The sequence below is a fragment of the Natrix helvetica genome (genome assembly GCF_964273705.1).
Source record: "Natrix helvetica genome assembly, chromosome: 1".
NCBI lineage: Eukaryota > Metazoa > Chordata > Lepidosauria > Squamata > Natricidae > Natrix > Natrix helvetica.
In genome coordinates, this window is record NC_138548.1 from 268,526,687 (window position 1) to 268,547,763 (window position 21,077).

The following is a 21,077-nucleotide window of genomic DNA, read 5'->3' on the forward strand; positions in this document are numbered from 1 at the left end:
AAGAAGTGATATATGTAAAGTAATTTCAAAGGGGGCAGAAGGATGTCACGCTTGCTGGTACTTAATGTAAAGAAGCTTGGAAGTCACTCTTTAAATATTTTCATTCTTTTTCTTTTCTTTATTTCTTTTCTGAATTTTCTTTTCTCTATATTTTTTCCATTCTTTCTCTTTCATTCATTTCATTTTGTATTAATTTTTATTACTGTTAAAAATCTTCAATAAAAACCATTTTCAAAATAGAATTGTAAATGCTAGACATTTACAGACCAGCTACATATATTCCAATCTCAAACACACTGCAAACATCTGAAATTTGATATGACCCTAACAGCCAGGCATGAGTGGGAAGCAGAATGTTCTTTATCATACTGTTGGCATTCAGTGTTGTTTTTCATCTTTTTATTTCACTTTTTGTGAATCTCTTTGAAGCGAAGAGATTGACGCTAACATATGCAAGGACTCACCTCAATTGCCTGTCCCTGCATACAGCAACCATCACCAGTAGATTCCCCAGGATAGCCATAAGAATAACTGCTGAAATAAAAGTGAGCAGTGTAATCTTCTCTGCCACACCAAATCCTTCAGTTGAGCTGTTAAAAAAAAGATACAGATGTAAACACCCAAGAATACATATAAATAGGCAGTACCAAATTGGTTTGTTTATTCTGAGTTTCTGTACATTATTTAGCTTCTTCATCTGCAGAAACCACACTAATTTCTAAAACCATTGGTTGTAAATAAACATAATTTACAAGGAAACTGGTCTACTTACAGGGTAAGTGACCAATCCCTAACACCACTCCCATTTTGTAGTTTAAAACTTCAGAACAAATTTTAAAGACATGTTTTGTAATTAATTTTTCAACCTATATTCAAAATTGCTCTTCAATTAATTAATTACCCAGAATAAAATTTATATGCCTTGATTTCTTAAAACAGGTTTTATTTAAACAGATATGCAACTTTTTGACCAAAAATGTAGAACTGAAAGTACCTATATCATAATGTTATCTGGGCTGGAAAATTACTGTAAGATAATTTTCTACTTAGTTTGCACCTAGAATTCTCTCAGTCAATCTCTACATCAATCAGAACAAGCACACTAACCACAAATAAAATTTCATTTTCCCCCCATCCATTTCTTGTGGTGCTGGGACAACTAGCAAGAATCTGATAATAGGAGATTATACAGAAATAAAATAAAGTTGTACCCTAGTCAAGGTCATTACCAACATGTTGGATAGGGTTCCAAAACAAATCTCTCAAATCAGTCCAAATGTTTCAACAATTCAATGTTTTATATGAACTCTCTTCAAAAGGAAGCCATATGCAGAAATATATTACAGAAAACCTGTTGTGATTATCATGCCTAAAGGTAAAGATTCCCCTCGCACATATGTGCTAGTCCTAGTGGCCAGTGCTCATTTCTGTTTCAAAGCCAAAGAGTCAGCACTGTCCGAAGACGTCTCCGTGGTCATGTGGCCAGCATGACTAAACCATACCTACACAAGCATTTTCCAGGAATGGGAATATCTGTCTTAGTCACACTCTGGGCATTCATGTTAATGGTTACATTAGAACAACTACAAATTTGCATGTAAGAGAAATACCATTCTACCCCATACAGGTTGAAATCCTCCTTCTGCTCAACTGATCACATGCATCTCTGTTTTTGTTTATTTGTTTGTTTGTTTATGGATTAAGCTTCAATATTCTTCCCCAAGATTTCCATAGCTTTCTTGAAATGTGTTATTAAAATGAGAGTCCCTGTAGCAGTATATTTATGTGATACAGTACATCCGTGTTGTGGTTCTGGGGTATGAACATTCGGTTGAAGTCAGGAAAATAGAAATCTTTGAAGCAAGAGATTCAACTTGACAGTCTTGGATCCCTTATAGCCAAGGCAGAATGGGATTCCAACTATACTTGTCTTTTCCATCATAACAACAGTCTTCAATGTTGTTTGCTTGGATAAGCAAAAAGAAAAAAATGGCACCTGTTGTGTAAAGGAAGTCACCTTGCCATGAAAGAATGTCCAGAAAGAACCAACCTGACTTTCTGGGAAAGTAGGTGCAATTCCTAATTGCATTAATTACTGAATCTTTAACTAGGAAGAAATTGGAGCATATTAAACCATAATTGAGTGTGCATTAATGAATTATTATAGACAATGTTGAATCAGATAAAAAAGTTAATTATAGCCTGTTATAATTCTGAGATGAACCATTATACAGTACTTCAATTAATATTTGAATTCAACCATTATTAAGTGATCATACTCTTTGGGATGGAATAACCTTCACCTCTCCTTCGTAAAATATTGGGTTCTTACAAGTGTTCTGTCATCTGTTCATAAATTGATAATGACAAATTTACACAGTAGCAATTCACTGAACCTTATTTTAATAGTCTATATTTGGTTGCAAAAATGTGAATGTTTTTTTCTCACTGTTAGAGTAAAGGAATTTAAACAGTTCATTTTGAAATATGGTACATTATTTCTATTATTTCTTTCCTAATACAAAATTACATAAGTTGAATTTTCAGCAGCAACTCAACTTACACCGGCTCTTTATGCAAGCCTGCATTGTAATAGATTATTTTCCAGAAAGGAGCTTAGGTTCCACAAGTTATAATTTAAATCAATTTCCTAAGAGTTAAAAATGGAAGCAAAATCCTACCCTATATAAAAACAAGTGTAGCATATTTGAAAATATTATCTTTGAATCTGGGAAATCCAGATTTCATTACCCGCACAGCTACAAAGGACCCTGAATTTAAAGTATAGTATATGGGTTTTCTATAATTTAGATTGTTTAAATTGTATATATTAGTAGGTAATGCATGTAAGAACTTTACACATAATTTTAAAAAATGAAATCATGAAAATGAGTATGTGCTCATGATGGTATCATGAAAACTGGTTAGCTTCCTTCGGCTGTTTTTATTTTCTTACTTGAGCAGTTTGTGATATATTCCAGAGTCAGGCCCAGTCATGCCTTTGGTGTGATAATTGAGTTCTTCCTTTTCTCTGTACCAATAAAAAAAATCAAATTGATTTCTATCTAATCCATCTGGTAATGGCCATGTAGATAGATGATGTTTGCTGTTGGAAGAATTTATTATCTATTTATTTATTCATTTATTGCATTGGGAGACACTGTCTGAGTCCTAGATGATTCTGAATAGTTTACCTTCAAGGACAGGAAACAATAAAACAGAAAAAAGTATATTTGTCCAGAAAAAAACAAAACTTAGCAAGAAATCAGTAATTATCATGAACTTCTATCCTAATGTTAGGCCTGGGAGCAAAGCAGTGGTGGGATTCAAATAATTTAACAACCAATTTTCTGCCCTAATGACCAGCTGGGTAGCCTGGCTTGGTGATCATGTGACTGTGTGGGCATGGCCAACTCAACATCACTCACGTCGATGGGCCAGTTTCTGTCAGCAGGGCAATAAAGATTAAGCTAGAAACAACACCAGAATGTTTCCTTCCTGCCTTCCTTACAGGATTAGCCTTGTAAAGTGGAAAAAAACAAAAGGAGATTTTCTTCCAACAACCGGTTCTCCAAACTGTTTAGAAAGTTAACAACCGGTTCTCCCGAATAGGTGCGAGCTAGCTGAATCCTATCACTGGAGCAAAGCCAGATCTTCAAAATCTTCTGAAATAACTGAAGGGGTGGGTCTTAAGGGGGATATTGTTCCACTGCAAAATCATGGAGTTGACAAGAACTGATAAGCCATTCTCATTTCTGTTTCTTAGGTCATACAGCTGAATTATGTTTTCCTCCTTTTTATGACAATTTTTGGCATTACAATCTCCAACTCCAAGCGACATACTGTAACTTGTTTGAATGTTCTTTTGAGTTCAGACTGAACTAGACCATAAAACACATTAACCTGGTGAACATAAATTTGGATGAATATCACACTAAATGGGTTGTCCACAAAATCTAATTGCTATTATTCAAGCTTTGACTATTTTGTGTCCCAGTACTGTTTTTTTTTTTTTTGTAGACTTCCTGACTATGTAAACAACATCATTCCCTCTTTGTTCTTTATGTCCTAAGTAGTAAACAGTATGATCTTTTAACTGATAAATCTGATGTGCCAATCCAATTCACTGCAATCTTCTGATGTGTAAAATGTCAATATATGGTTGATACATTTTGTCTTACATTGTCTTAAGCTTTCCTTTGTTCATGCTTCTTACATTACATGGTACCACTGTAATTCTATCTTGGCAGCTTCAGGTTTTCTTTTTCTGCATGGCAACATCAGCAACTTGACTTTCCAAAGACTTTTATTATAGCTTCATTATAAATATCGTTAGTACTCCAAATGTTCCGCAGTAACATATTGAGTGCCATCTGACCTTAGGAGTCCATCATTTGACATTATATCAACAATCATGGTATAACTTTTTTCCATGTGGTCTTCTTGGTAGCATATAGAAATGGTTTACCATTATTTTCTCCCATATACCATGAAATGAATCTTTTGTCACGGTTAACCAGATAATCATGAACATCCTGTATCTTCCTATGTTGCTGCTGCCAACATAAGTGCCTGCTTGCTTTAGCTGGGCAGTTGGTACAATTTTAATGTCTTGGATGATTCTGCCTGGGACATATACTCTTGGCATTCTTCACTAATCTCCCCATGTGTAAACTCCCACGCTCATGCTGAGGGTGCATAGCAAGATTTTGGGTTTTTAAAAAATTATTATTCTACTACAAATTTTCAGGATAAAATGTTTTTGTACTTCTTCAGGGTTTTGGTCCACTTTAATAACCCATCACCATTTGGTGGCTTCTATTCATAAGTCTCCTCTATTTATAGATGGAATGCTTGGGCAGTTTTTCAGTGTTTGAAGGGCTGCCACAAGGAAGAGGGGGCCAACCTATTTACCAAACCACCCGTAGGCAGAACAAGAAACGATGGGTGGAAACTAACAAGGAGAGAAACCTAGCGTGACACTGAAGGAGAATCAAGAAGGGAGGGGAAGAAGTCACACTGATGCTTCTGATCTATTCAGGCAGGTTTTCCTTCTAAATATTTGTGGGTTTTTTTGTAATGAGTACATACTGTAACTTGCCTAAGTTCATCAGTCTTTGCTGAAATTCTAGGTTGGAGAAAATTACTGACAGTGAGAACAATCAACCAGTGAAATGAATTGCCTTCGGAAATTGTGGGTGTCCCATCACTGCAGGCTTTTTAAGAAGAGACTGGACTGCTATTTATCAGAAATAGTATACGTCTCCTGCAAAAACAGGGGGTTGGACTAAATGAGCTCCAATATCCCTTCCAACTCTGTTACTGCCTTATGATTTAAGTCCCACCTAAACCTTGTCATTATCAGTCCCACTAACAATTAAATTTCCTGACTTTATGGAGGAATTCCTCTCACAATTTTGCATTATATATAAATAGCGCTCCCAATTCTGGGCTAAGTCTCTACAATCGGAAAAGGCTTTCCAATTCAGATGTTATACATGGCAAAAGTGCAGAGCAGAATGGCTTTAAAGACAGGATTTCTGTATGGCTCCTTTCCATATGGTTACTTTACCCATGCAAATAGCACATCAATACTGCTTATGGAACTTTTTGGATCAACAAGTTCAACAAGACCTAAGCTCAAAGTTCTTAAAAGAGATTTTTAGGGAAAATACTACCATTGGTTTTCTTCCAATTGTAATCAGGCAAAGTTTGGTGGAATATTATCTACCACTGATAGTATTTTACTTTTCAGAAACACTTGAAGAGTTTTAATCCTCTAATATAACAGGGGATGTTTAGCAAAAAGACTGTCCTCTTCATTCAGTGCATGTAGGATTAAATTGTGGAGACTCAAAGACCATCTGTGGTAATGCAGTGGTTAGCATGCAGTAGTGCAGGCTAATTCTGCTGACTGTTGCCTGACTGCAGTTTGGCAGTTCAATCCTGACCGGCTCAAGTTGACCCATCCTTCCATCCTTCTGAGGTCAGTAAAATGAGGACCCAGTTTATTAGGGGGCATAGGCTGACTCTGTAAACCGCTTAGAGAGGGCTGTAAAGCACCATGGGCAGTATATAAGACTATTGCTATTGCTATCCTGAATCTCAATTACCAGGCCTTTCCATTGAGTTGGCCTTTCTGTTAACAACTTCATCTACTATCCTCCATCTATTTGTGTCCTGTAATCCATAGAATAAATTATGATAAAGTAAAATGAATATTTTATCCAAGAGAGATGTCATCTTCTATGGGTAAGTCAGTAGCAGAACTTCAAATAAAATGACAAATGGCTGCATCCAGGGAAATAGTACACTTAATTAGGCAGTTCTGTCCCACCGAGCATACTTTAACTCAACTAAAATGCAATTATGGCTTCAGCAAGTAATACACCAGAGACTATCAGGCTGCCTGCTACAATCTGAACAGTTTCTAGTCTTTGCTATAATTACTGTCAATGCCTGCCCCAGACTTTGGGTCATTGCATTTTGGTCAGTTCATGAACCAAGTTGGTTTGATTCTGTGGTGAACAAAATATCTTGAGCTGGGTATAACTAAGTAGGCACAGTTTGGCTCCCCAGTTTTCTCTCTTCCTGTTTTTACATCAATGAGTTTCATAATTACACTTATAAAATTAGCTCTACATAATATGACATTTAAAAAAAAATCTTCCACTTCTAGGGACTCAAATTTAAAAGTCATCTTTTAAAAGAAAAAGTTTTAAAATGGTTTTAGAAAGTATCCCTGCTCTAAAAACAATGACGATTGATAATTTGATTGCTTTAATTTTTAATTAATTTCTTAATTCTATGCTTTTAAACTTGATTTCTTATTTTATGCTGTTACTAGAAGTTGCCCTGGTCACTCTTTTCAGATAGGAGAAATGAATGCAAATTCAATAAATACTAATTTGGGGAAGGTTTCTATCTTTGGTGAAAAAGAACATTTGGTAGAATGATGATGATAGCTGTCTACCTTATTCAAGATAATTTTAGGGGGCTCACAATAATATTAAATAAAAACAGAATAAATAAAAGATTAAAAAAAATATTTCTGCACGGAAGTGAGAAACAATAAATGGAACTGCTTAGAAGACACTCAATGTGTGTCCCAAAGGTGCTTTTTCAAGAGGCAACTAGACTTCCTGGTTTTTCATTTCTTTGATGACGTTTCACTTCTTCAGCTTCTTGGATGAAATGTCTTCAAAGAAAAGAAAAACCAGAAAGTCCAGTTGCCTCTTTAAAAAGCACATTTGGGACAACTATGACCTGGATGATTGAGAATCTCCATATCTCCATATCAATTCAGTGTGTCTTTCTTAGTTTTTTGAACCGGACAGTGAGCTCATTTTATTCCAAACAAAAGTATGGGTGAAAAGCTTTTTCTGCTGCTCTACTGATTCTTTGGAACAGCTCTCTAAAACAATGGGTTACCTCTGAATATTAGGGGTGGATTGTTTCAAAGAATCAGGGTGACAACAACAACAAAAAGGGAATATCTCCAAGGTTCTTGCAGATGATACCTTTAAGGAAGGAACCTGGCAGATGTCTATCTTATCTGACCTGATGGGATGGGCATATGCCCTCAGGGACAGGCATTGTCATAGATAACCTTGCCCCATGCAATTTACAGTGGGATCTCGGGTCCCGAATGGCTCAGACAACGAACAATTCGGGTACCAACGAAAAATCTGCTAAATGTTTCACTCACATCATGAACACATCCTCAGGTGCTGAATAAGTACAGCCAAGGCAATTTTCCCTGCCGTGGCAATTTCCCCTTCCACGCCACTTTTTGTGTGCACACGCATGTGGAGTTTATCTTGCTTCTGGTCATGACCAAATTGGGTGCCGACCAAAGTCCTAGAACGGATTATGGTTGGCAGCTGAGGTCCCACTGTAGTTGATAGCCAGCACCTTAAATTGCACCAGGAAGGAAACCAGGAGTCAGTACAGCTTGTGCAACAGTGACTGAACATGTGAAAACCAAGTACTGTATTTTTGGAGTATAAGACACACTGGAATATAAGACGCACCAAGATTTTGAAGAGGTAAATTTAAAAAAAAGTTTTTGGACTCTAAAGACCTCCCCAAAATGGCCTCTTTTTCATGAAAACGGGCCCATTTTTTTTTTAAAAAAAGGGTATGAATAGCCTTTAGGAGGCTTGTAGGGTACTCCTGCGGCTGGGGGGCAAAATTGAACAAAAAATGGCTCATTTTTCGCTGATTTCTAAAGACAATACACAGTCATTTTGGTGAAGGCGGCGGGATTTCAGGAGGCAAAAAATGCTGTATTCAGTATATAGCATGTACCCAGATTTTCAGCCTCTTTTTTGAGGGGAAAAAGGTGTGTCATACTCCAAAAAATGCAGTACCCAGAACTACTTGGACCTCCATGTAGGATGGATGAACCTCCATCCTACATTATTTTGAAGCCACATAGAAACCCAATTTTTAGATTATTATATTATTTTAAAAATCTGACTATTAATTTCCATTGGGTTTGGTGCTGTGACACTAGCATCATGATAATATCCTAAGTAACAGGAATAGAGAAGCACAAAGTTAGAGCATATCTGATATGGGTTATGTCAAACAAAGACTATAAAATAACTTTCCTATTTTGGAAATATCTAACATTCTCTTTCCCCATTGTTCTCTACAGTTCTAGACAGGCTGATGCACAAGGAATATACTTGCTGACCTACCTTGAGGGGAAACTGCATTTGGGAACTCATTTCACTAAATCATTCATGTTCCCAACATATTTTGCAAATTTTGAAACTGCTAATATATAGATGGGAGACCTTCGAGGTATCCTAGGGCTGTAGATTAGATTGTGAGACTTTATTCATAGCTTTAGCATGAGGTATCTAAAGTACTCCAATTGTGACGGAAATGAAACATCATTCATATTTCTCAGATTTCCTTTAAAAGAAAATCAGTTCACCGTATGCAGATTTATGAAGCTGTGAAAGAATGTAGATTATTTAGTGCAGGCATGGAAGCCTTCATTAAAGTTCAGAGACACCAGTTTAATTTCCCAATACCAAGTGAGTTTCAGTTTTAATTTCCTCTCTGCCTGAATGGCCATTTCAGGCAGCCATGATTTATTTTTAAGTTCTTTATAATAACTGCATGTGCAACTCTGCAGTGGTACAGTATTGTATATTCCAAATAAAAAAAATCATGTATAATTATTTGTTGATCTAAACTACACCCATGGAGGTATTAAGAGACAAATAGGCCTAAAGTCATAGATTTCCTGTCTGCATCACTAGATTTCTTAATACACAGTAGGTAAAGATACTTTATAGGAGTGTGATGTCCTAGTTTTGATATGCATACCATCCAGATCCCATGACTGAAGTGTTTCTCTGCATATTTCCACATCTAGTGCATGATACATAAGCCATTCTACTTATAATCGTTTTCTTAATGGCAGAACCTGAAAGGCACTAAGGCTAAATAAGTCAGCTTATTTTTATATGCATATGATGCAATTTCATTTCAGCATAAAAGACAAATGTGTACTCAATAAGGTGTCTAGGTACAACTGTAGGGACAATGCAGACACTTTAAATTTTAAAAGATTCTATCTAGAGACAAGTTCAAAAGAGGGAAAAAAATCAGAATGAAATAGCGAAACCAAAGAAAGCAGGAAATACCCAAAACAAACAAAACAAAGTTCGAAAAAGAAAATGTAATTAGTATTCATACTCTTTATGAAAATCATATTTCATTTCAAAAACAGAGGAGGACATACAGACCTTTGCTTTACATTAGATTAAAATTTAAATCTAGTTCCTGAAAGGTCTGTATTACAGGGCAATGCTATTTCAGTGTTTTTTTTATCAGTTAATTGCTTGCTTGGAGCATTGTGAGAAAGTCAGGTACTATTAGAGCTATGACATAGTTCTCATTAATCTTCTTCCAATACCAAAAAATAAGCAACTAGACAAATGTAAGAGCCAAATGGATAAAATTATTTTGAGTTTTCTTGAAAGCAAGATATTTTTTGAAAGTTTATTACTTTATCTGGACATCATCTTTCTGCTCTCTTCTCTCTCAGTATGTCAGTGAAGTTATTGTAGTTTGTGGAGTATTTTAAAATAAATAATTAACACTCCCTGTTTCAGCATTTGACACACTGTATTTTTGAGGATCTAAGGACTGATAATGGAGTTATTGTGTTGATGCAAAGGTTTTTTTTCCCTTAAAAAATAGCTAGTTTTTTTAATTGGAGAGGGGTTATTTTACCTTTCACTGTGAGAACAGAAGAAGCTGTTAAAAACAAAGGAATGAACAAGAAGAGCAAAAGCTTCAGACAGCAGTGCTGAAAAGTGTGGGTGTTTTTGAAGATCCATTAAAAATTAGCTGCTGTGTGACAGACACGGCCTGAGGAATTTAACTCTGTATGTAACAACTTTCTTATTGATTTATCTTTCCCTTCTTCTCCCAAAATCATCACGCAGCTTTCTGTTCCCCCTCTTCTTCATTCATTTCTCAGTGCAGCTAATCATTCCTTTCATCCCATCTTCATTCTCTGTGTGTTTGTGTGGTTATTTATAGCATGTTTCTATCATTGAGAGTGGTTTATACTGTATAACTGAGAAAGATCCAGATGAGGATCAACTATTTTTATAATTCACATTTTATGTAGGACAAAAGACAGCTAGTTTAAGATCAAATGCTCAAGTTCTCAATTTAGGGTTACAATTTTTCTAATTATTTTTATAGTTCCAAAAAGTGCATATTCTAGAAATGAGGTTAATCATATAATGTTCTGTGAATGGCACACTGCACAAAATGTCTTTTTTGCTACCTTCTCACAGTGAAACTATTGGTGGCTCATTCAATTAGTTACCTTTGGATGCTTTCCTCAGAATCAAGTGGGCCTGAAGCCATGTTTCAAAATCAAAACTCTTTGAGCAATAGTGGTATGAAATTGAGAGACACCAATTTCAATAAAGCATGTATTTATGTGCTTTCTGGCCGCTCTTTCTCTTCTACGTAAGTGACAGCAAGAATGACATTGCCACAGACTATAGCTGGGAAACACACGTGTTCTGATTTCCTTCTGTATGCTGCATGGACCGAAAAGTTGGGAACCATAGTGTCAGCAGAGAAAATAAAATTGTTAAGAAAATCTAGATGTACAGCAACCCAAATAAATTCTAGCATTCTTCAGTAGGTATCATTTGTCTTCTTCTCCAGCTAGATATTGATAACCATCAATAATATTTGTTGTTTTGCTATTATTGCCCAGAAAAAATATTGTATTTTTACATACCACACATTTTTAATCAAAGTATTGTGCTTTATGTAAAATCAACTCCTGAAAATGAGGCAGAGAGTGAGGTAGACAGAAACAAGAGCACAGAACTGCAAGGGAATTTGTAAACTAGCTATTCTTGGAGCCTATAATATTGTAGCTACAACTGTCTGTGGATATCTCTTTTACTGTCATCAGTGTTTGTGTTCATCTGATTCTATTATTTTTAGATTCATTTAACTAAACATAATAAAATGGATGTCATATAAAGCTGTGAAGCAAACTTTCAGCCTTCAGCATTATTCCTATATGCAACAATGCTTTTGGGCTTTATACCTTTACCCATTTTACCTTAATGGGTAAAAAACATTTGGCATTGCAACAGTACTTCTTTTAGAAGTGTCCTTCTCTGCCTTTCTTCTTTGTCTCACTTAGACAAAGTGACATGGCGGGACTAAGTGGTGAAGAACTTACTTAAATAATTCCAATGAGAGACAGCCCATCAAATCCCAAGTCTATTCCATTGTTTAAGAATTCATATTGTTAAAAAGTTTTTCTTCCCTTCATTTTTTAATAACCTTCTAAAATGTGGTAGTTCTAATTGAACAAAATATTCCCAATGAGTTCTTGCCATAACAAACTGGAGTATAATTATTGTTATGATGGCTATTCATGATTGAAGTACTATGTTGCTGTGAACTGGACTATACCCAAAGGCAACTGGACTTTGTTTTTTCTTGAAAACATTTCACTTTTCATCCAAGGAGCTTCTTCAGTTTGAAAAGTGAAACATCTTCAAGGAAAAACAAAGTCCAGTTGCCTTTTGAAAAAAAGCACCTTTGGGATAACCATGACCTGAATGAACTGAGAATTTCCATAGTCATTCATGCTATACCTTTTCTCCTTCCACATATAAAGTTGTCATTAGAACAGGGGTGTCAAACCTGCAGCATCATGTGACGTACAGGGACTTTTTTTACCCTTCGTTAAACCAGACGGGGACGAAGCAAGCATATGACATATCCGCCCTCTGGGTCGCAAGTTTGACACCCCTGCAATAGAAGTTAGATCCTTGGTTAACATTAACAACAAATAAATTCTTTCATTTAATTTATCATTGCTCTTCATTTCTTACCAACTGTGGGGATTTGTTAACCTAGAAATAATTTTCTGGATTCGTAGAACATTCCTTAGTTTCTTAGCATTTGAATGAAACATGATAATGAAACTTCTTGTGTCTTCACTAATATGCATCCTGCTATTTCTGTCCATACTAAATAGAATTTTACTTTCCCTTCTTGAATATTAAATTTATCTGACATTTCCTTCACATTCCTGTAAGATAAACAGGAAGCTTACTTGGTGTTTGTTCCTGCATATGAGAAACAGCATTCAACAAGGAGTTGCTTCAGCAGCCACCCAAATTCTATAATAAGCATAACAACAACAAAAATGAGTCTGAGCCATATTTTAGGGTAGATACAACATTGGAATATGATATAAACCTTTGACTAGGAAATTAACAACCTGCCTTTAAAACTGACTAGGTGACCCTAGCCAGTGACGTGCGGTGAGGTTTATGGCTGGTGAGGCTGGTGACATCATCAGCGCGAGCCGCGGTCCCCTTCATGTTGACTCAGGAAGGTGGGAAATGGGACCACGTGTGCAGGAGGCTGAAGCTGCCTCAGCCTCCTGCACACATGGTCCCATTCCCCGCCTTCCTGAGTCAACATGAAGGGGACCACAGCTCATGCTCCGCAGTCTCACGGCTCGCACTCTGCGGTCCCCTTCATGTTGACTCAGGAAGGCGGAGAATGAGACCACATGTGCAGGAGGCTGAAGCTGCCTCAGCCTCCTGCACACGTGGTCCCATTCCCCTCCTTCCTGACTCCTGAGTCAACATGAAGGGGACCACGGAGCGCGCTCCACGGGACCGTGGCTCATGATCCGCGGTCCCCTTCATGTTGACTCAGGAAGGCGGGGAATGGGACCACATGTGCAGGAGGGAGGCTGAGCCTAGAGGAGCCTCCTGCACACGTGGTCCCATTCCCGGACCACGTGTGCCGAAAGCACCTCAGGGCCTTTTCCCTTTTCCCTTTTTTTTATTTTCATGATGAGAGCGGTGAGGCTCTGCCTCCCCTGCCTCCCCTGACCGCACGTCCCTGACCCTAGCCATTCCTTTTTCTTTAGTCAAATTCACTTTTGCAAGCTATTGTAAGAATGAAAGAATATACAAATATACAAAGGACATTGAAACATATAGCAAATTGTACTTAATTGGCATGTGAGGAACAATTCCAGAAGTGTTTGTATGTTTATTTAAGACGTTGTGGGTTTTTAAAGAAACGTTTTCCAATATATAAACCAAATTCACTCAATTATGCAATATGTATATAACTCTGTCAACAAAGAATGCATTTCAGATGGTTAGTAATGTTAAGTGACAGTGCCACAATATTATCGAACTGGTAATTGCTTATTGTTGAATTTCCCTGTCAGTTTCTAAGGTAACGTTTTATAGCACTAAATTTATCAGGATGCCTTCCCCAACACTTCCCTCAGCACTTAATTAATCAAACTGCACAACAGTTTGTCTGTAGTGATTGCAAGTTAATAGCAAACTTATGTACCACTATTAAGAGAACAAGAAAAATAACAGTAAAAGGCAATCATCTGAAGACTTCCACTTCATATTATATAGCTTTGGTTTTTTAATGAAAAACAAACAAACTAGCCAGAAAGCACTATCAAATAATTGACAATGAAATATTCTGAAGAAGAGAGGTTTTACAGATTCATTTTTATGTCCATACAATAAGCCTAGAGAGGCAGTTTGCTGTAGTGGTTCATGTATCATGCTAGAAAATAAGAAACCATAAATTTTAGCCCCACTTTAGGCACAAAACCAGCTGAGTAATCTTGGGCTACCTACATTTTCTCTGACCTAGGAAGAAGACAATGGCAAACCACTTCTGAAAAACCTTGTCAAGAAAAGTGCTGCAACTGGTCTAGGCAGTCTCCAGGAATCGGATGCAATTGAACAGAAGAAAAAATAATAAGACTATTTGATGTGAATGTATTTCAAAAAGTATTACAAATGTACTGTATATAGATTAATGGGAAACTAAATTGTATACTAGAATGATTTATTTAATGTTTAAAATACAACTATGAACATTGTACTGTTAAATACTACTTTTCATATAACATTCAGATTTCATGTAATCTACATTTTTGAAAACCAAAGTATCTACATGACCTAAGTGAAGATTGAAGAGCATAGAAACGGAAGAAAACTTAGACAATATAAGGAGATAATGCATAACGAACAACCAAAGCAATATTGTACCATCACTGTACAATATCTATCCCTTTTTTATGCACCATGATGTCACACACACATACAAAAGAGATGGCACTTAGAACTAATACTTGAATGCTTTACAAAATAAGGAAATTGATTGTATGTTGTGGAAATGATCTTGAGAGACAGGAAGAAAAGCTGTAGCCTCAGAGCAGTTAGATAAGAGGCAACTTATCAGTTACAACTTATCCCTGAGCTGAGGTAGCGCAGTGGTTAGAATGCAGTACTTCAGACTACTTCAGCTAACTGCTAGCTGCAGTTCAGCAATTCAAGTCTCACTAACTCAAGGTTGACTCAGCTTTCCATCCTTCCGAGGTGGGTAAATGAGGACCCAGATCATTGGGGCCAATATGCTGACTCTGTAAACCATTTAGAGAGGGCTGTAAAAGCACCACAAAGTGGTATATAAATCTAAGTGTTATTGCTATTGCTATCAACTTTCAGAATTGCAAGATTGCTGCCAGCTCTTCAAAGTAGTCCGGACAAAAAGTATTAGCTACAAGTCTGAAAATACATCTCTCCTCTCTGTGGTGGGTTTTTATTTATTTTTTACTCCCAGTTCACTCGTATGTGCGTGCAATGCTTCTACGCATGTGCAGAAACTTATGGGCATGCGCAGAAGCGTCCAGGCGAGTGGGTGGAACCTCCCACCACCACTACTACTGGTTTGCCTGATCCGGGCTGAACCGGGAGCAACCCATCTCTGCTCCTCTCTCTTTACAGTGCAAGAAACTAAAAAGATATGTCCCCCACCCCACCCCCCATTCCTTCTGCAAGCCCAGCCACCTCTCATCTGACCATTGCCTACATTGTGGCTCTTCCTGCTGTCTCCCAAAGCTGCCTTATACATTAATATTGACTGACTGACTGACTGATTGATTTTCTGCCATCTTAGCAACCATGTATGGCAGATTTTTTTTCCTTCAGCCTGGTCCTTCAGGTTTTCCAGTGGTGAACCCATTACTCTAGGAATTGGTCCATCAACCTGGCTGAAGGTTGTCCTCTTCTCTTTCCTTCCACATTTCCTATCATTATAGGCTTCTCAGGAAAGCTAAGTCTTTGCATAATGTGCCCAAAATTAGGTAATTGGGGCCTGCTGATTTGTGCCTTGAATGAGAACGCTGACCTTATTTTGTCTATAATCCATTTGCCTGATTTTTGTTTCTATCTATGGGGTTCCCTAAAATCCTAGACAACCAATACCCAAAAGTAGCAACATTTTTCTATCCTGCTTCTTCAAAGCCTAATTTTCACTTTCATGGACTTTCACAGGGGAAAAAAAGTCTGTATGATTCTGTTCTTAATGGGCATGGACAGGTCACAGCATCTGAATACCTTTTCCAAAGAAGAAGGAAATACTATCTGGATGACAAAATTGTTTCCTGTTCTTAATGTTTCCTAAGAAGAAAAGTTCTATATCAACATTTTATATAATTGTTCAGAACAACTGTTATATTGTTGTTGTTGTTGTTGTTGTTGTTGTTGTTGTTGTTAGCTATCCACACAAGCTACAGTGGTTTCCACTCCAGTCCTCCATTTAGGTGGGAGCCTAGGTTTGATCTGATTGGTTGAGAGGCCTGACAGCTCCCTATAAAAGGGGAGCTGTCAGACCTCACAGTTGCTGGATTGTACATACTTGTCTGATAATAAAGAGCTGTTATTACCTTCAGTCTGGAGTCTGTCCTCTCATTGCCCTAATCTAACTACTACTACTACTACTACTACTACTACTACTACTACTACTACTATTATTATTATTATTATTATTATTATTATTAATAATAATAATAATTTTCTTACATACCATTTTAAGTATACATTCATATATTTTTTATTCTTTTTTACATTTGTCATCTTATACATTTGTTATTCCATTAAATAGATTATGATATACATTTTGGGTTGCTTTATTTACAAACCCTTCCCCCTGTTGTAACACCATCTTATTTTCTCTTTCTTTTCTCCCTCCCTCCCTTCTCTTTCTTCCCCCCTCCTCTCCTTCCCCTTCCTTCTTCCCTTACCTCTCCCTACTCCTACTCTTCCTCTTACCCTTCCTACCCTCTCTTCTTCTCTTTCCCTCCCTTCCACCCTCCTCTCCTTACCTCTTTCTTCTTTCCCTCCTCTTCCTTTCATTCTCTTCTCCTTTCTCCCTTTCTTTTTCTGTTGTTATAAGTGCCTCTTTCAAATCTCAGTTTATGTTTTCTTGGGATGGTATTTCCCCAAACCCAAATATAATTTAGCAGCATTTCGTATTCCCTTAGCTTTGCTAATCTATCCTAACTATGTTTTTGCCCCCTCTATATATCGCTCTTGAGTTCAGAACAACTGTTGTGTAATTCTCATGATTAACCTGAATGTCAGGCTGAGTCACACTACCTTAAACTTGTGGGTTACATTTTAAACATCCATAAAATCATCATGGAGAGGAAGACGGAATTATGTGATGACAGTCTTTTCTAATGTAAACATTATAAACTGAATGTGGGAATTTGACATAAAGATATGAAATCATCATATATCACACTCTTGCCAAATCTTCCATTAGCAATAGCTAGAAGTGAGAACTACTTTTGTTCCCCATAATTCAAATTTGAGACTCCAGCCAGAAAATATTAAACTGGCTGCCAGTTTGTTTGTCACACACCCAGACTGCTAATGAGAAAACTACACAGAACAGATTTCTTACCAGGCAAGTTGGCACACAGACAATCTGACTGTTATTTGCTGTAGCAATCGCTATTGCATATGATTTGTCTGAACTTTATATAGCTGCCACACAAAATTCTGTTTCTTTGGAAATCATCAAGACTTCTGTTGTGGTCAGATACCATCTTAAAACTAGACATGGATGACTTAAGAGAAAAAAAAATCAGTTCTCTTTTCTTTAGAGAAAACAAGAACAAGTAGCAGAATTCATTTAGCTCAGCTGTGTACCTGACAGCCAGGTTTGTTATACTAAAATATATACAGTAGATGAATAGATGAAGTGTAAGTATTTCTGTGTTGCATGGAAAGTAAACTGCATGTCTGGAGTTCTTGTAAGGAGGACAAAGAAGCCAATAAGAAAAATCCATACTGATAAAAAAAAATTGGACATATCACTGAGGGGTTTCTCCTGGTGTTAAGAAACAGGTCATTAGTTGGAGCTGCTCATGCTTAAACAGTTGCTACTGTCTTAGCATTTGGACATCTTTAAATTCCTGTGCTCCAATTCTTTAAGGAAAGCTACTAAATCATTAATTAAAAAAGAAAAGAAAGCAGTTCCCTTTGCAAAAAAATTGTCATGAGGTTCTATTGATCTGTAATTCTTCAAACCCACAGGTGATACCTCTAGGTTGCAAATAGCCTTTGAAGATTTCAGTGCATTAGTCAATGCAATAGCCAGGTTTTGCTATCCTTCCTGTAAGCCTATGTCCCTAATCACAATGCAATTATGGTAAAACAGGCAAACACTGTGTTTTCCAGTGGGAATAATAGCACAGCAAGCATCAAAGTGACAAGAACATGATTTATAAAACAATGACAATGTAATGCTTCATAAACTGTGTACCAATTCTCTCCCTAAACATAAGACATGGGATGAGAGTCAGATGTGGATGTATATATGTGGTCAGGTTCTTGCTTGGGGAATAATTGGGACAACTGATTCAGATTCCCTATTTGGGGGGCATCCCAAGTACAACCCATATCACAGATCAATCAGGCTAGTCTAACTAATTGGGAGAAAACTTTAAAAGCCCATTGACCATTTTGGGTCAACCCTTCTATTTTTAACAATCACAGCTGAGAACTGTACTTGCTCCAAAATATAGTTTCCTGTTCTTGTCTGGCTAATTTTCAGAACTATCCTGCTTCTAGTTCTAAAATGCCAGTAAGCCATCAAGCCTATCAGCCACTGTTAGACCTGGCTTCCATCAATGTATTCAACTCTTTTAAACATGCAGTATACATATAATTCTGTCATCGTACAACGGAGTTATAGTTTATATAAAGAGAGCAGGCAGTTTAATTGAAAGAGCCTTCCAGGACACTAGGCCTCGACTGCCAACTGCATTACCTGAGAGATGACTGGGGAGGTCATAATGTTTTCCAGACAAATCCTTGCCTTAGAAAGCAATTAGAGATCTAGAAGCAGACATTCTGCAAAGTGACTCCTTGCCTGCGATCAATACTCAACTCCAACCCCCAAGAAAAATGGGAAAATATTTAACCTACATATAGCCTAGAGACCATGAGGTACTATCTTTATTGTAAGATCACAATAACAGAATCTTGCAAGTCTGGAAGCACTTTCTCTCTTCCCTGCCTTTACTTTCCAGAGTGCCCTTTCTGGGGTATTTTCTCTACCTGCCCCATACATCCCTTCAGCCAATTCGCTCTCACAGAGAGGGACTCCTCCGGGTGTCGTCCACTAAGCAATGCCAGCGGGCGACGCCCAGGAGTAGGGCCTTCTCTGTGATGGGCCCGACCCTCTGGAATGACCTCCCCCCGGATATCAGAACTACCACCGACCTCCGCTCCTTCCGTAAGAAGCTTAAAACCCACCTGTTCAATTTAGCCGGCCTGGCCTAATTCCCAATTTTAGTCCCTCAAGCCTGCATTTTTAAATTTTTAGGGGTATGCCTTTTAGTTGATTTTAACTTTTACCATTCTGTACAGCTGTATTAGGTTTAATTCGTTTTTAAGGGTATAGGGTATTTATCTTTTGTATCTGTTTTTAATGAGACGCCTGTACACCGCCCCGAGTCCCTTCGGGGAGAGGGGGCGGTCTATAAATCTTGAAAAATAAATAAATAAATAAAATAAAATAAATACCTCCATGCCTTGTATGGACTGAGATATATTTTGTCAGACTGTTATCTATGCTACAGCTCTTCTTCCTGTTTCTAAAGTTATTCTGACACCCTATTGCATTCTAGCAAATGTGCCTCAGTAATATTCCTACCGTGTTTCCCCCAAAAAATACAACCTGTCCTGAAACTAATGCCTTGCCACATTTTTCGCGAAGGCAAAAATATATGCCCACCCCCCAAAATAAGCCCCCTGGACAACCCCCCCTCCAGCCAGGCAGAGCACTGCTCACTGACCTAGCGGTATCCCGAAGGCGCCAAGCTGAGGGTGTGTGATGTATGGTTGTGGGCTGGCTGCTGGAAGACTCTCTGTCCGGAAGACTCTCTGTCTGGCAGCTGGCCCACAACCATACAGCACACTCCTAGAGCGTCTACTGCTGGAAGACTCAGCAGCCAAGTTTTGGAGTTTGGAAGCCGGAGAAGAAGTTATGCTCGGAGCGTGGCGGTGGCAGCGGTGGTGGCAGTGGCAGTGCCCTGGCTCTGCAGGGAGAGCTGGGCCAGGGCATGGTGAGGCTGGGAGGCATCCTTGCTGGGAGCGGAACAGGCGCTCGTGCAACCCCTTTCTCCAGCTGGGCAGAGCTCCATGCACTGGCCTAGGGGATATCCCTAATGTGCCAAGAACTGGGGAGCGGGCAGAGCGCCAGGTGCCTTGGCACATTAGGGATACCCCCTAGGTCAGTGAATGGTGCTCTGACTGGCTGGAGAGGGGGTTTTCTGGGCGGTTGCTTGTGAGCATGGTCACCTCATGACTGCTTCGCCCCTGAGGCTGTGCCCGGCTCTTAGGGAGCCCACTCACAAGGGAGCAGCTGCCCAGCAACCCCAAAACAATAACCCCTCCCCTATGATAAGCCCAAGGCTATATTTCATGGGGCAAAAGAAAATAAGACCCTGTCTTATTTTTGGGGAAACACGGTATTACTGAGGCACAATACTTCAAATGCTGCATTTAAATAAGCATTCAAGAAACTGAGTGTTCTATTTTTAACAATCACAGCTGAGAACTGTACTTGCTCCAAAATATAGTTTCCTGTTCTTGTCTGGCTAATTTTCAGAACTATCCTGCTTCTAGTTCTAAAATGCCAGTAAGCCATTAAGCCTATCAGCCACTGTTAGACCTGGCTTCCATCAATGTATTCAACTCTTTTAAAAGCCTATACAACATGCAGTATACATATAATTCTGTCATTGTACAACGGAGTTATAGTTTATATAAAGAGAGCAGGCAGTTTAATTGAAAGAGCCTTCCAGGACACTAGGCCACGACTGCCAACTGCACTACCTGAGAGATGACTGGGGAGGTCATAATGTTTTCCAGACAAATCCTTGCCTTAGAAAGCAATTAGAGATCTAGAAGCAGACATTCTGCAAAGTGACTCCTTGCCTGCAATCAATACTCAACTCCAACCCCCAAGAAAAATGGGGAAATATTTAACCTACATATTGGACAGCTCATGAGAAAAAAAACCCACAAATAAACAATTTAAAGCAGCTATATTCCAAACAGTCCCCTTTTCTATCTTTGGAGACAGTTTGGTCTAGTAGTTAAAAATCAGGCTAGGAATTCAGAGATTCAGAGTTCTAGTCCTGCCTT

The 21,077-nt window shown here is 38.1% G+C and overlaps 1 protein-coding gene across 5 annotated transcripts in view; it reads right to left on the bottom strand.

The window, feature by feature from the left end:
- The window catches only part of HTR4 (5-hydroxytryptamine receptor 4), a 249,538-nt gene that overhangs the window by 142,731 nt on the left and 85,730 nt on the right, over positions 1 to 21,077 (bottom strand). For 4 of the 5 annotated variants that reach the window (XM_081935524.1, XM_081935520.1, XM_081935523.1 and 1 more), the window contains exon 4: positions 465 to 590. In XM_081935524.1, coding sequence (XP_081791650.1) covers positions 465 to 590 — 126 coding nt within the window. Of the gene's footprint in view, positions 1 to 464; positions 591 to 7,708; positions 7,842 to 21,077 lie in introns of those variants that run through there. The other variant, XM_081935522.1, reaches the window with a different exon arrangement.